General features: G+C 42.7%; 1 protein-coding gene across 1 annotated transcript; it reads left to right on the forward strand.

Annotated features, from left to right (window-relative positions):
• Window positions 1-577: 577 nt before the first annotated feature.
• On the forward strand, window positions 578-2,012 carry LOC131974194 (trace amine-associated receptor 13c-like). The gene is made up of 2 exons (XM_059336406.1): window positions 578-750; window positions 1,085-2,012. Exons 1-2 carry the CDS (start codon window positions 578-580, stop codon window positions 1,902-1,904), a joined length of 993 nt encoding a protein of 330 aa, XP_059192389.1. The 3' UTR covers window positions 1,905-2,012.
• The last annotated feature ends 13,434 nt before the right edge of the window (window positions 2,013-15,446 follow it).

The raw sequence follows: 15,446 nt of genomic DNA on the forward strand, positions 1-15,446 counted from the left end.
CCCTGTCCGTTTATACGGTTTTATACATGTTCTTCACCATTCCGTGGAAATATTTGATTTAAACAGTGGTTTTGTCTTGGACAAAGACTTTATTTCGGCAAATATGTCGGTGAGATAACACTTGTTACCAAATCACAGAAAAATATAGGAAAAGATAATATGAGACCACATATGGTGATATCCTAACTTAAGAAACACAGAAACCCAAGGTACTAGTGAACGACCACAGTTAAACATCATATGGTAGTAAAAAACAAAGAACAAAGCCTTCAGCAAGTTTAATGAGACAAAGTTGATGTAACTTTTCTGGTTTGACACGATGAGCAGAGCAAAAAGTAAACTGTAGAGACTCATCTCTCCATAGATCAGTGTTTGTCAGGATAAAAGGCCATTACTTCATTTATCTTTAACTTTTCAGTTTCAGAAAGTGATGACGATGATTGTGTGTCAAAGTGAGGAGGGAAGGGACAAAATCCACAGAGGGGAAAAGGAGGGGTGAAATTATGAGAATGTGAGAGAGGTAGATGATGAGACTCAGTTTTGTTCAGAGAGCTGCCAGAGCTGCAGATCTCTGAAGATGGAGGTTGGGGATGATTGGGTGCCCTGTTTCCCAGAATTCCCCAATATCACCTGCTGGATCCCACCGCCTGCTTTGGCTGAAACATTGCTCATTGACATTACACTGTACTCCATCTCTGTGCTCACTGCTTCCCTCAACCTGCTCATCATCATCTCAGTCTCCCACTTCAGGCAGAGATGAACTTTTTTGTTTCTCTTTACAGGTTTATTACTTTACACGTGTGAAGAACTGCTGTAGATTAAGAAGAATTGTCTTTGAACTGCTACTGAATAATGTTGCTCCTCTAACACTAGTCTTGTTTTCTGTATTCCTGACTGCACGTTAACACAAAAATCCTCTATATTGTAACTTATAACATCTGCACTCAGATATGTTCACTGTATGTGTTGCTGATCAGAAAACATACAATTGCATAAATCTGTTTTTATGAATAGTTGGAAGTTTTTTTGGTCATTTTGTTATGAGGAGTGTTTTGTAGAATGATGTTTTTCTCTTTTCCTCCAGGCAGCTATACACACCCACCAACATCCTCCTCCTCTCTCTGGCTGTCTCAGATTTCCTTGTGGGCCTCCTGGTGATGCCCGTAGAAACACTACAAACAGCACATTGCTGGTTTTTTGGTCACCTTTTGTGTTCTCTTCATAGGTTTGTGTCCAACATCACTAACTCTGCCTCAGTTGTAAACATGGTGCTCATATCAGTTGACCGCTATGTGGCTATTTGTGACCCTCTGCATTACACCACCAGAATCACTGTGAATAGAGTTAGAGTCTGTGTTTGTCTCTTATGGTTCTGTTCTGTTGTCTACAATAGTTATTACTTTAATTTACATCTTAATCAACAAGAAGAAGACATTTATTACTGCTATGGATATTGTGGAAGTTTAGCGGATAACACTGCCGCTGATCTTCAGCTTGTTTTAAACTTTATTGTTCCTGTTACCACAATCATAGTTTTATATACGAGAGTCTTTGTTGTGGCTGTGTCTCAAGCTCGTGCCATGCGCTCTCACATTACAGCTGTCACAAAGCAGAGTTCAGTGACTAAAACAGCAAAGAAATCTGAGCTGAAAGCAGCCAGGACTCTTGGTGTTTTGGTAGTTGTGTTTCTAATGTGTTTCATGCCAAATTACTTTGTAACTTTTGGAGGACATGAATCCATGAGCCTTTCAACTCAATACTTTATTATGTATCTGTACTTTTTTAACTCTTGTCTAAACCCTGTGGTTTATGCCTTGTTTTACCCCTGGTTCAGAAGAACAGTTAAACATATTGTTACTCTTCAGATCCTGCAGCCTGGCTCCTGTGAGGCCAACATACTGTAGAGAAGCTGTGGAAGGATGAGGAAAGGAAATTGGTGAGAAAAAAAAAGTATTTCTGTGTTTTCCCTCCCTGCTGATTTTTGTACAAAAGGACGTAGAAGTCAAATGATAAAATGTTGTTCACACTGAAAACTAAACAATGTGATGATATCTCTAATATGAGGTCTCTGTAATCTAACAGGTGTGACAAAAGGTTGGTGAAGATAAATTAATAAATTACAAAGTTTTGTACCTCCCGTTTCATGATTCATTCAAATCTGTAAAATACCTGACATTTGACCCAGTTCAAACCTTTAAAACATCTGAATAATCTGCTCATCTATCAGAAAAGCTCTTAATCTGTAGAAGGGCATGAAGTCAAGTGAACTGTTGACTCCTTGTTGACTATTCTTTCTCTCTGCAGGTCTGTCTGATAAGAGTAACATCTTTGGTGTGTTTGTGACAGTGAACATCTCAGTCAGGAGATATCCATTTCTGATGCTGTTTTATTTGAGCTTCACAGATCTTCTTCCTGCGTGGGATCTGCAAATGCTTTTTTGAGTGTATTACAGGACTGCCTGTCTGGGCTGCACAACTTATTCAAAAGAAAAAGTTATAAACATTATTCCCAAAGATGGTTTCTGTCATCTTAGGAATTTATATTAGGATGCACCACATTTTTGGGTGATATTGATAACCGATTTTAACATGCAATTACGGCAGATAACCAGTATTTACAGAATACAGAATACTTTCTATGATACTCATACTTTGTACATACTGTAAATTTGAAAAATAAATGTGCCAATATTAATGGCAAACAGACAGTAGTGTCTATTAAAGTGCAAACATGTTTTAAGTTTAGTAACTTGAAACTATTGGGTCAATAAAAAATATCAACTCATATTCAACACATTATCAAACTTAAGAATATGTATAACAGATAGTGTAGTCTGAACATACACATTCTGATGTTCTCTAAAGTAAATATCCCAAGCACTGAAACAGTGTTTCCACCAGGCGACCAGAAACAACACTCGATGCTAAGTGCAAAAAATCAAGTCCATTTCACGTTCCACATGTAACATTATTTAACATTGAAATGATGATTCTACCTATCTCTCTATCTGAGAATCTAGGCCTACTTCATAAGTGTCGGGGGGGGGTTTACAAAGAGAAGCATTTCTGCTTTCTCGCATAAGATTTTATTTCTCTCTTCATTGATAACATGAGCTGTTGAAAAGATGTTCACTGTCCATATGTACATGGAGCCCAGAGGTACTTGCGTGCCACATTGGCTACTGCAGGGAAGAGAGACATGTTGCTTTTCCAATACAGCAGTGGACTCTCATTCCTGGGAATTGTGGGTTCACTCTGATAGCCATGCATCTACAGGAATATATAGACAAGATATAACTAAACATGCCAAACAGTTCAGCAGGAATCAGGACATTGTAACATTCTCCTCTTTTTGTTGAACTCTGCTCTGAGCACATTAGCAGGGTACAGGTCAACCTCAAGAGAGCAGTGTAGCAATAAAAAAAAAGTGTTGTATCTTTGTCATTAAGTTAATCAGTTCATCATCCTGCAGCTTCTAGTAGTGTGCTCTTTGCGGCGTGCGCTCCGATTTTCTGTTCCAGCTGCTTTGTTTCAGAGCCACAACAGAAAGAACCACGTGTTCTGCCCCATACACACAGAGTAGACGCGTCTGATCCAGCAACACATCTCTTATCAATTCAAGGTTATGTCGGGAAAGAGTATGTCCCAAAATAAATGTATGGATACCTCACAACAGGGAACCAAAATGTGTAAGGTACATATTTTGAAAATCGGAGCGCACAGGATGTGGGGAATCCACAATGAATTCATGAACACATCAGAAGTGGTTTGGTGTTGATATCTATAAAAACAAGAGGCTATTACAAAATAAAAGGCTTAAATATTGTACACACTGAATAAAAGGAATTGAAAAGGTGTGTATTGAAAATAAAGGATGTGGGAAGTCCACAGTGAGTTCATGAACACATCAGAAGTCGTTTGGTGTTTATTAGATGAATTTCCAGTGAGTTATTAAAAATAGAAAAGAAAGACGTTGCACTTTTGCGACGGTCCCTAAGCACTCTGGCTGCCGTTGGGCACTAGGACGTATATTCGGCCCGGTTACTTTAATCTTTCGCCAGACTCGCTGATTTTGGGGAGTTGATCAAGCCTGTGAAATGTCAGTCTTAGTTTTCTGTACAAAATAAAACCATCCTGGGGGAAATTGGTGCGGTTTTCGTGACGCTATTCCAGTTAGAAGGCCGGAAAATAGGCGAATATCGCTCCTCCATTGCTCCTCTTCTTTCGTCAGTATCTCGGGATCTCGCAAAAGTATCTCAGGATCTCGCAAAAGTATCTCGGGATCTCGCAAAAGTATCTCGGGATCTCGCAAAAGTATCTCAGGATCTCGCAAAAGTATCTCGGGATCTCGCAAAAGTATCTCAGGATCTCGCAAAACTATCTCGGGATCTCGCAAAACTATCTCAGGATCTCGCAAAAGTATCTCGGGATCTCGCAAAAGTATCTCAGGATCTCGCAAAAGTATCTCGGGATCTCGCAACAGTCCGTCCTTTTTTTTTTTTCACCCATCATTTTTTTTTTTTTTCACCCATCTTTTTTTTCACCCCGTGTCCCCTGGGGGGCTCCGTAGCAATCAAAAATCAAATAATGAAAAATTGACTGGTTATTTTGTACGAAATGGAAAAACGGGCACCAGGAATGAATTTGATTTTAATATTTAATTGGTCGGGTTTACGTGACCCGGAAGTTTGACTGCGGTCAAGTGAGCCGTCACTCGCTCCTCCGTACTCAAACCAGCCGCCCCTATATAATTTAGTGCGCCCGTATTGTGATATTTACAGTAAATTCATTGAAACTGCTCCAAGCGAGCCGACATGAAGGATAAACACTTTACTGTCACTCTTTCTCACATTGAATGACTGAATACATAAGCTTAAGCAACATAAATATTGTTTATTTTTGTTCAAGTCCAACAGACCAGTGCAATTCACCTATGGCTAAGCCCCGCCCCCTCCACTCACTCGGACAAACTGTCAACATTCGGTGACGGGCGCTATGTCACCTTTGACAGTCAGAGAAATTTCACAGGAGGCAATTAATCACTTTTGGAGACAGAAAAATGAAATATCATCTGGAAGTCACCAAAAGGGCCTTCATTAACAGGTTAGAGGTTTTCACTCGTCTTTTCACCCCACTGACACCGCTCATTCTGCTGCTTGTTGTAAACAAACAGAGGTCGCTAAGCTAACACCTCCTGCAGCAGCAGCACATACACACTGTACTGCTACAGAGCTAACTGTTAGCCTGTTAGCACATACACACTGTACTGCTACAGAGCTAACTGTAGCTAACTGGCGCTAACGAGGTCGGCCGGCTCGTTAACAAGAGGCTCTTGTTAACGAGCCGGCCGACCTCGTTAGCGCTCGCTAAGACGGAGTCGCTGGATTTGATATTGATAGATATTGATTTCTTACGGCACACTTGTGTGCCACGGAACAGCGGTTGGGAATCACTGCCATAGGGAACCGGGTTACTGCTCCCATATTATTGGGCTATAGCTTGTGTCAGAGTTGCATGTACCCCATGCACACCGTTTGACCATTTTAAACTTAAAATCTCAACAAAAAACACATAAAAATGATTGAAAACGGACTAACTCCAATGCATTTCAATGGATGTGGAAGCAGAGAATGTCCGAGTGTATTGAGTTAGCTATGCGCACTGTGATTGGCTCATCGCGTTTGGGGGTGTGGCTTAACCATAGGTCCATTGTTGCCATTAAGTGTAGCAATAGCATATTTATAAATATAGTACATTTGATAAATCCAGGTAGCCTATAGGTAGGTAGACCTTCTGTAAACTAGAATACTTTGGTTTTTGAAGTAAAACACAATCCACGCTAGCTAGCACGCTAGCCGCTAGCTGCTATATGTTTAGCATTGAGGTGCTACTTGAGGCTGGATGTGCTGCTATGGTGATATGTGAATTCCTTGTTGCCTAGCAACACAACCATGCTCTTATGGACGCTTCCATGCGTTGGTTTTTAGTAACTAAATGTCCCATCATCCACGGGGCCAACCAAAGGTCTCATCAGCTTCTTCCTTCATGTTCACTGTGGTTTGTTGTTGTCTCAACTCATCAACGCTAGTTGGTGCTCCAGTATAATCGCTCCTCCTGAAACTCATTTTAACGCGTTAATTTTTGTGTAATTAATTAATCTTAACGTCAGATGAAAGATGGCGCCAGTGTGTGTGGCTGCCCGTCTGCTGCTCCTGCAATGTTTGGTGTTTCTGTTGTTTTTAACCATCGGCACTAAACAGATTGAGTCTCTGCTGGTGTATGATCGTTATGCCATTTTGTCTCTCCGGCAAAATGTCAAAGATCTTGTTGTGTTTGTTCGCGATGGACAAAATACTTTGCCCCCGCTCCTGGCGGGGATTCCGCCTCACCTGTTCCGGGTTTCGGCCTTACCTATACGGCGTAAGCGTCACCGTCGCCGCGGCAGACGCGGAGGTCGGCTGGTGAAGCTGAGGCTCCAGCTGACGCACTCTTCGTCCATTTCCCGGACAGGACTTGGATTATTCTCTCCTTTTGCTGTGCCCCGGCGCTTCTTGGATCCCGTTGACGCCTGCCTGGTACCTGTCATCGGCTCATCTGAGGGGCCCCGGCCCCACCGCCTCTGCCCCCTCCGGCTCTCTCAGCACGGGATAAACCACCGGCTCCTGAGGACGCTGCCTCGGGCTCCCCGATCCACCGGGCCACAAGCCCCGCCGGCTCCCACCAGGATCGGCTTGGTGAACGCCAGATCTCTGGCGAACAAAACTTTCATCCTGAGGGATTTCTTTAGCTCCCGTGGCCTGGATTTCCTCTGTGTGACGGAGACCTGGATCGGTACCGGTGAGTGCAGCGCTCTTGTTGAACTTTTACCTGCTGGCTGTTCATTCTTTAACTCCCCGCGGACATCAGGTCGTGGAGGAGGAACGGCGACTGTTTACAAAAATACCTTTAAATGTAAACAGCGCACCATCTCAACCTCATATTCCAGCTTTGAGGTGTCTTTATTTGAGGTGGGTCGTTCCGATCCGGTGCTGTGCGCCGTCATCTACCGGCCCCCCAAATACAACAAGGACTTTGTGAATGACTTTTCTGGTTTCCTGGCTGAGATTATGCCGAAATATGACTGTGCCCTTTTCCTTGGGGACTTTAATATTCACGTGTGCTGTCCTGAAAAGCCGCTGGTGAAGGATTTCCTGAGCCTTATTGACTCTTTTAATTTGGTGCAGTGTGTGTCTGGTCCCACACATGAGCATGGACACACTTTAGACCTCGTCCTTTCTCATGGTTTATCTGTGTCTAACTTGGAGATCTGTGACGATGTGTTTTCTGACCATTTGCCTGTACTGTTTGAAGTCGCTTTTTCCTGTGCTGAATTTAAATCCGGCGCTCTTGTTCAGAAACGTCGGATTTTTAACTCTTGCACTGCCGGTCATTTCTCTGTGGCTTTTGACCAGCTCTGTGTGCCTCCTGTCTCTGCTGACACTGAGGAGCTCAGCTCCTGGTTTCACTCCTCCTGCAGGACCATACTGGACTCTGTGGCTCCATTAAAAACTGTGCAGCCTAAAGCTAAATCTGAGCCCTGGTTTAACGACAGAACCCGTGAAGCTAGGCGGGAGTGCCGCAGAGCTGAACGGAAGTGGAAGAAGGACAAGCTGCAGGTTTCCTTCCATATCCTTAAAGACTGTTGGCGCCGCTACCAGAGCACCGTTAAAGAGACTAAAAGAGAATACCTGGCAAACATCATTGAGACCAACCACCACAACCCGCGTGTGTTATTCAAAACCATTGACTCTGTTCTAAATGCTCCACAGCCTGTCAGCTTGGAGACATCTCCTGAAATGTGTAATAACTTCCTGCACTTTTTTATTGACAAGGTTGCTACTGCTAGGTCCCTCATCTCTGCTCCTACATCTGACCCCTCAGTCACTGCTCCTTGTTCTGCAGCTTTTGATGGTTTTGAGCCAGTGTCTCTGTCTTTTTTAGAGGATCTGGTTGGCCATATTAAGCCATCAGGTTCTCCCTGTGATGCTGTCTCCCCACGTTTCTTCAAAGAGGTTTTCCCCAGTATAGGGCAGTCTGTATTAAATGTAATTAACAGTAGTCTGTCTACTGGTCGTGTTCCTCAAGGTTTTAAACATGCAGTGGTGCAGCCCCTACTTAAGAAACCTGGCCTAGATCGCAGCGTGCTGGCCAATTTTAGGCCTATCTCCAAGCTGCCCTTTATCTCTAAGGTCTTGGAGAAGGTTGTATACGGTCAGTTACAGTCTTTTCTTGATGTACATGGTGTCCTGGAGGTGTTTCAATCTGGTTTTAAAACTATGCATAGCACAGAGTCAGCTCTACTCAGAGTTTTTAACGACATCCTCCTGGCTAATGACTCCGGTGACCATGTAATTCTTGTTCTGTTGGACCTGACTGCAGCGTTTGACACCGTGGACCATAGCATCCTAGTGGCTCGGTTACGCCACCTAGTGGGCATCTCTGGTACTGCGCTAGAGTGGTTCAAGTCATATCTGACCGACAGAAGTTTAACTGTCAGCCTTGGTACCTCGGAGTCCAGCCCCGCTCCACTGCTGTATGGGGTTCCACAGGGGTCGATTTTAGGCCCCCTGCTTTTTTCTTTGTATTTACTGCCTTTGGGCTCCATATTGAGAAAGCACGGCATCCCTTTCCATTGCTACGCTGACGACAGTCAGATCTATGTGCCACTGAAGAAAAAAGATGCTTTCTCCCTCACACCGCACCTGTCATGTCTCAAAGACATCAAGGCCTGGATGGCCTTGAACTTTTTAAATTTTAACGAGAAGAAAACAGAAGTGATAGTGTTTGGCCCTAGTGGCTCTTGTGTGACCCCTCCTTTTGACTTGGGCCCTCTGGCAGATTTTATAAGACCAACTGTGTCAAATTTAGGTTTTAAGATGGACAGTGATTTTAAATTAGATCGTCAGATTAGCGCTGCTGTGAGGTCAAGCTTTTTCCACATCAGGCAGCTGGCTAAGGTGAAGCCTTTTCTCACACACAAGCACTTTGAAACAGTAATCCAGCCTTCGTTACATCTGGGCTGGATTACTGTAACTCTCTGTACCTTGGAGTCAGCCAGTCCTCCCTCGCACGGCTCCAGTTAGTGCAAAACGCGGCTGCTCGCCTCTTAACTGGAGTTCTTAAGAGGGAGCACATAACTCCCATCCTGGCCTCCCTCCACTGGCTGCCTGTGCATTTTAGAGTCCATTTTAAGATTCTTTTATTTGTTTTTAAATCTTTAAATGGTCTCGCCCCACTGTACCTCTCTGAGCTCCTCCACCCCTACTCTCCTGCTCGGTGCCTCAGGTCAGCTGATCTGCTGCTCCTGGAGGTACCGAGGTCTAAACGGAAGCTCAGAGGGGACAGAGCTTTTTCTGTTGCAGCCCCCAAACTATGGAATGAGCTGCCTTTACACATCAGACAAGCCTCCTCACTGTCCATTTTTAAAAGTCATCTTAAAACCTATTTTTATTCCTTGGCTTTTAACCACGCATGAGACTCTGCTCTTGTTTTTAGTGTTTTATGGTTTGCTTTTATTTATTGTTTTTTAAATTGTCTTTTAAAAAGCAATAAATCTATTTATTTCAGTGTTTATTTCCTGTTTTATTTATTTTATTGTCTCTTGTTCTGTTTGTTTATGTACAGCACTTTGTTGCGGCTGTTGTTGTTTTAAAGTGCTTTACAAATAAAGTTGAGTTGAGTTGAGTTGAGTTAACGCGTTAAAGTCCTGGCCCTAGTATAAAGTAATATTTTTTTTGAAAGAATGAAAAATGTCAATAGTTAGTGTGATAAAGTCACAATCAGGTGCACAGTCAGCCTTAAATTACAAGACAGATGCTGTATAAGGTTCATCTCTTGCTTTCTATGAAGATCTGAAAATTATTCCAATCTTCTGACTCTGTCGCTGCGTTAAAAATGATGACAGTGTTATTTGACCAGTGTATGTATGACTGACTGTGTTTGCAGGAGAATGTTCATTTCATCATGGCGGACATGATGCTGGAGGTGTGAAGTGGACTCTGAGCTCTGATCAGAGGACTTCAATCAAGGAAACATGCTGCAACATGTGCACACACAGACACACAAGGTCAACACAGGACACACCAGCACATGAACAGAGACTTATTTTGGAAGAGATGGCATTAGATGGGTTACGGGAAGGAGACGAGCCGGCGGAGGCAGTGAGATGCTTTGGACAATGATCTGCTGGGAAATGTTCATGTTGATGTTCCTTTGACATGTACCACCTAACTAAGCACTGTTCCAGACCAAGTACACACCTTCATGGAAACACTTTCCCTTAATGGCAGTGGCATCTTTCAGCAGGATAATGAGCCCTGACTCACTGCAAAAATGGTACAGAAATGTACTGTACAATCAAGCATATCGTCACACTGTTAAAATAATCGCCTAAGTCATTTTTTGTCAAAATAGTTTTTTTGCCTAAATCATCTCCTCATAGCCACCTATGGTAAAATCGCCTACATCCTCAGTTAATCAGATCAAGTGATTTTACCCCTTTAAGATAGTGGCCTATGTCAAGTGTGTGACTTAAGTGGATTTATTATGGTTAAGACAAAAATAAAATGTGACTTAGGCGATTGTATTAGTTTTCTAAGATGGAGCCTACCTTTGCACAACTAATTTCCATGCTTCAGAGTGCGCCCCCAATCAGTAAGTGATGACATTTTTAGCTATAATATACATTTACTTCTTATTAATAAAGGCTAGGCTATGAATATTGCAAAGTTGTTTAGTCTTATTATTGAGTTTTTTTAGTCAGCTAAGTCCATAAAGCTAGCATTAGCAATGTATGGAAATGCTCTACAAGTTGAGGCTGTTAAAATGTTAACTATTTTCTGTCTTTTCAATCATTTCTGCCACTTTGAAAATCCATGTAGCTTAATCCAACTGATCTCATTGTGACCATACACAAAATGCTGAAATGTTTTCTTTTTTCCTTTTTTGTAGATGATGACAATCAGGTCTCATCTACTGATGAAAATGTGATCAGCATTGAACCAATGCATGTAGCAATGCAAGATCCTGGTTTTGATGCAGTACCCATTGATGTTGCCATGCAGACAGGTTGTGAAGAGGACACATCTGATAATGATAATGTCATTGCTGATCAAAATTATTCCCCATCCTGTTATGGGTCTGAAAATGAAGATGTGGTGGCAAAAACTCCAGAACAGCAGGATGAAGATAATGTAAACAAAACGAAGATTAAAAAAAAACTTAGTCCAGGAACATGGAAACAAAATGAATCCAGGCAGAAACGTCTCAAAGGAATGTCATACAAGACCAAAGATGGTAAAGAGATGTGTGGGAAGAACTGCCACAGAGGGTACAGGTGCCAAATAAGCCAATGAAATGGACCAGAATGTTTCAACGTGCTTTGCCAATCAAGGAGAAGAAGTTCCAGGCCCTCCAGTCAATGAAACACGTCATACCCGTGGAGTGTCATCACTTCTTTGACAATTTTCCACATTCATAGTCATCAGATAAGAACCCAGCAAAGAAGAGCTAGAGGGAGATTGTTTAGTTATCAGTTTAGTTTATCAGTGTTTTATTGTTGACACTAATATTGGTAACACTTTACTCTAAGGTGTTTACATAAGAGTGACATGAGCGTGTCATAAACATGACAGGGGATGTGTCATGAACATTAGGATTAAAACGCTGTGGAGACGTGCTGCTGCTGTAACGCGTCCGGTGGAAATCCCCAGTAACAGTTGCAAATAAGTAGGGGGATGTATTACAAATCCAATATAGTTAAATAATAAAACCTGTGGGTACACCCCAGTTGCTTGATGCTTCATGATGACACAGCGGGGCTACTGTCAGTCCAAACCCCCCCTTTTATACCCAAAAACCTAAGGAGTCCTTTCAGGTCGAGGGGTTGGTTGCTCTTGGTCCTCCACCCCAGTACAGGGACAGGTAGTAAAATTATGTCTGCTTGCCCTATTTGTGTGCTGGAATGTTATGTTGGCAGAGAGAGCCCCAACCAAGTAAGGCCTTGCAGGATGGCTTTCCAAGTGCATCTCCCAAGCCTATCAGTGGGCATGGAGAGACCCACACACTTTGTAAATATTTAATTTAAACAGTGGTATATTAAGAATTTATCGTGCCAAATACATCTGTGAAATAGCACTTACACATTTAAAGATACAACCTGCTGCTGGACAACAGGTCAAAGAATAATGCTTTTGAGACCACATAGGGAATATCCTAACTTAAGAAAAAACAAAACCCAAAGTACCACTGAACAACAACTGTGAAACCCCATATGGCACTAAAAAGAAAAACAGATGAAAAATATGTAGTCTTCAGCAAGTTTAATGAAAGAAAGGAAATACTGAGCAGAGCTAAAGGTAAAGTGGTATTGTAGAAACTCATCTCCCAATAGATCAGTGTTTGTCAGGATGAACGGCTGTTTACTTAATTTACCTGAGTATTGTTGCCATTGGCAGACCCATAACAAACAAGCACATCTGCTTGCACACACACACACACACACACACACACACACACACACACACACACACACACACACACACACACACACAGGTCCCATTAGATTCAATCTGCCTGTGAACAATGTTTTTCAGCCCATTAGTTGCTCCTGATGGCGGTGTACTGAACCCCTGTAGACAAAAACTTTGTTCACACCTGCATAGATTAGTCACATGACGACATTTTAACCTCGGAGGTACCACTGCCATCAGAGGTGTTAAGAAAAACAAGGTTCAGCATAAACACATGATGCAGACAACACACGTCAATACCTGATGCAATTATTACTATACAGTTTGGGGTTTTTTTCTGTTTCATTTTGTCTGTCATTACGTTTCATGATTGTTTGTTCAGAGTTCAATAATTATTAAAAAAATAGTAATTTGTTAACATTTAATTAAATTATAATGTGAGGGGGTCGCTTCCAGCCACAAATCACCAGAGAATTGTCAGCCTAATCTGCAGCTTACCTCAGAAAGTGTTCAACTCAGTGTTTTAGCTCTAGGGCCCACAACTTTAATGTTTTTATTCCACTCTCATAGCTCTCATCAGCATCTTTTCAGGACTGTCTAACATCCCACCATATCACACCTACCATACAGACACAATTATAGATGAGCACATAATGTAGCCAAGAATTTAGCAGCTAAAGAGCCAGATATTTACTTTCTGTAAGTCTTGGAGACAATAGAAAAAATAAAGAAATCTGGACCTAAACTCATCAGATGTGCACATAGTAAGACTATCTCATATTTACGTCATATTTCATATGAACAGGGAATGACCGCCCTGCTTGTCAAGTACCAGTAATTTCTTTAATAGACACCGGCTTGCCCAGCCACGCCTGATACCTATCAAGCACCTGTGTCGGCATGCAATCAGTGATGTTTGATCTCCACCTGAGTCAGGATGCAGTGTGTGTGTGTGACAATCTTGGATATTTTGAATGCTAGAGAGTGTATGGGGAGCCACATTGTATCCATTTACCGGTAACAAAGCTGCAAGTTGGACGTCTGTCTACAGGCAGCCTCCCTGGATTGCTGTACCCTTTCAATGTGTTTGTTTCTTCCCTGTCTCTGGTAATCCCAGTGACGGTGCTTCTGTTCGAGAGAGCTTCCTGGTTATGGTGGCAGATTTCCTTTACCGGCATATTGCTTGCGGTGTGCAAGGTAATGCATGCGGTGGGATGCTAACGCAGGTGAAAGCCGGCTAGCAGTGATGAAGTTACAGGCTTGTCGAGGTGTTTCTCCCTGTCCATCTCCTCCAGTCCCGGGGGTTGTGTTCCCAGCATTAGCATATTGCTCACAGCTTTGTTTGAGTTTGTTTGAGTTAACGTGCTGTGCGGGGCACCCGTGCTGAGCACAGACATAAAGTCGGCTAACAGAGGGCAAGAACATACTTCTCCAAGCTGCCTGTAACAGAGAGAAAAGCGGTTATGGTGGCTGGCATCCTTTTCTGGTATATTGCGAGCAGGGCGCGAGCTAACGCATGCGGTGCGATGCTAGACGAAAGTCGGCTAGCGGTGATGAAGTTACAGCCATGTCAAGGTGCATGTTCCCTCTGGTCCTGACGGTGTCCCATTCTCCAACCTGCCGGTGTTCCTATAACGTGACTCTGTGCTGAGCGCAGACCTTGAAGGAATAAGAGAAGAGAGTGAATGGAGGTTGATTTTCTCCGGTCCCGGTGGCTGCGTTCCCGGCATATCGTATCGCTCACGGCGTGGGCTAATGCACGGTGCGGGCAACCCATGCTGATCGCTGAAATAAAGTTGGCAATAAAGTTGTGTGCTTTATCGGTATCTTTGGGGTGTAGCTGGGCAAGCCGGTGTGTCTTAAAGAAATTACCACATACCCTGACAAGCAGGGGGGTCATTCCCCATACATACGATATATATAACGGAGTGGAGAGAGAGTCTCTCTACTCAGAACAACTGTCCATTTCGGTACGCAGAAGACACGGTTTATACCTGGTTTGGTTCTGTGGAAAAAACACAAGCAGTTGTATCAGTTTGTTTCTCTTTGTTTTGGACTGCCAGACACAATCCTCATACTGGGTACTGAAGGAACATTTTGCCCACAGACAACTTTGGTAAACTAATTTCATTATAAAAAATATGACATGAGACATAGCTTGTCTGAGGCTGCAGTCACACATTGGTAAACATCCGCTTCCCATTCACTTCCATTCTACGCAGGCAAATAAAACATTTGCATGCGGTTGAAAAACAAATTGGCGTCTTTGCTTTGCGTGCAAGAGTTAGACCGTCATGAACTCTGACAAGAGATTTTTGCAGCCTCAACCAACAACAAAGAAGTGTGTGTGTGGGTGTAGTTTACCCCACTTGGACTGCAAACCAGCACACTGATATCCATGTGTCACAGCCTGCACTGCCGAGATTTCAGCTTGGCAGGTGACGGTCACTCACTCAAAGGTCACTGTGACCTCACATCAGTCCAATACTTGCGAATGTGATATCTTAGAAATACCTTGAGGGTATTAAAAAAAACAAAAAATGGCAAAAACTTCACCTTAGACTCAAGTTGAACCGTTAAGATTTTGGTGGACACAGTCCTGTTATTTTCATTTTAAAAAAACTACTTCTTTAAAGTTAGAGAAAAAAGTTCCTGGTATATCGTTATCAAAAATAGTCAGCTACCATTTCATCACTGATTGGATTGTGGACCACGGTTTCCAAGCCTAGTGTTGGCATTGTTTCCTTCACCATCTTGGTCTTCATGGCAGAAGAGGATGGAGCTTAGTTAGCAGATATAGAGTACAGTTTTGTTTAAATACAGTTTGCTAGCTAGCATGGTTAACATGGTACATAACTGTACAGCTGACTCTTAAGAGTGTCTTTTAGTAAGCCAAATACTGAAGAAAACATTTTGGGTGATTCTAATGCTGCTTTAT

The sequence above is a fragment of the Centropristis striata genome, chromosome 7 (assembly GCF_030273125.1).
Source record: "Centropristis striata isolate RG_2023a ecotype Rhode Island chromosome 7, C.striata_1.0, whole genome shotgun sequence".
Taxonomy (NCBI): Eukaryota; Metazoa; Chordata; class Actinopteri; order Perciformes; family Serranidae; genus Centropristis; species Centropristis striata.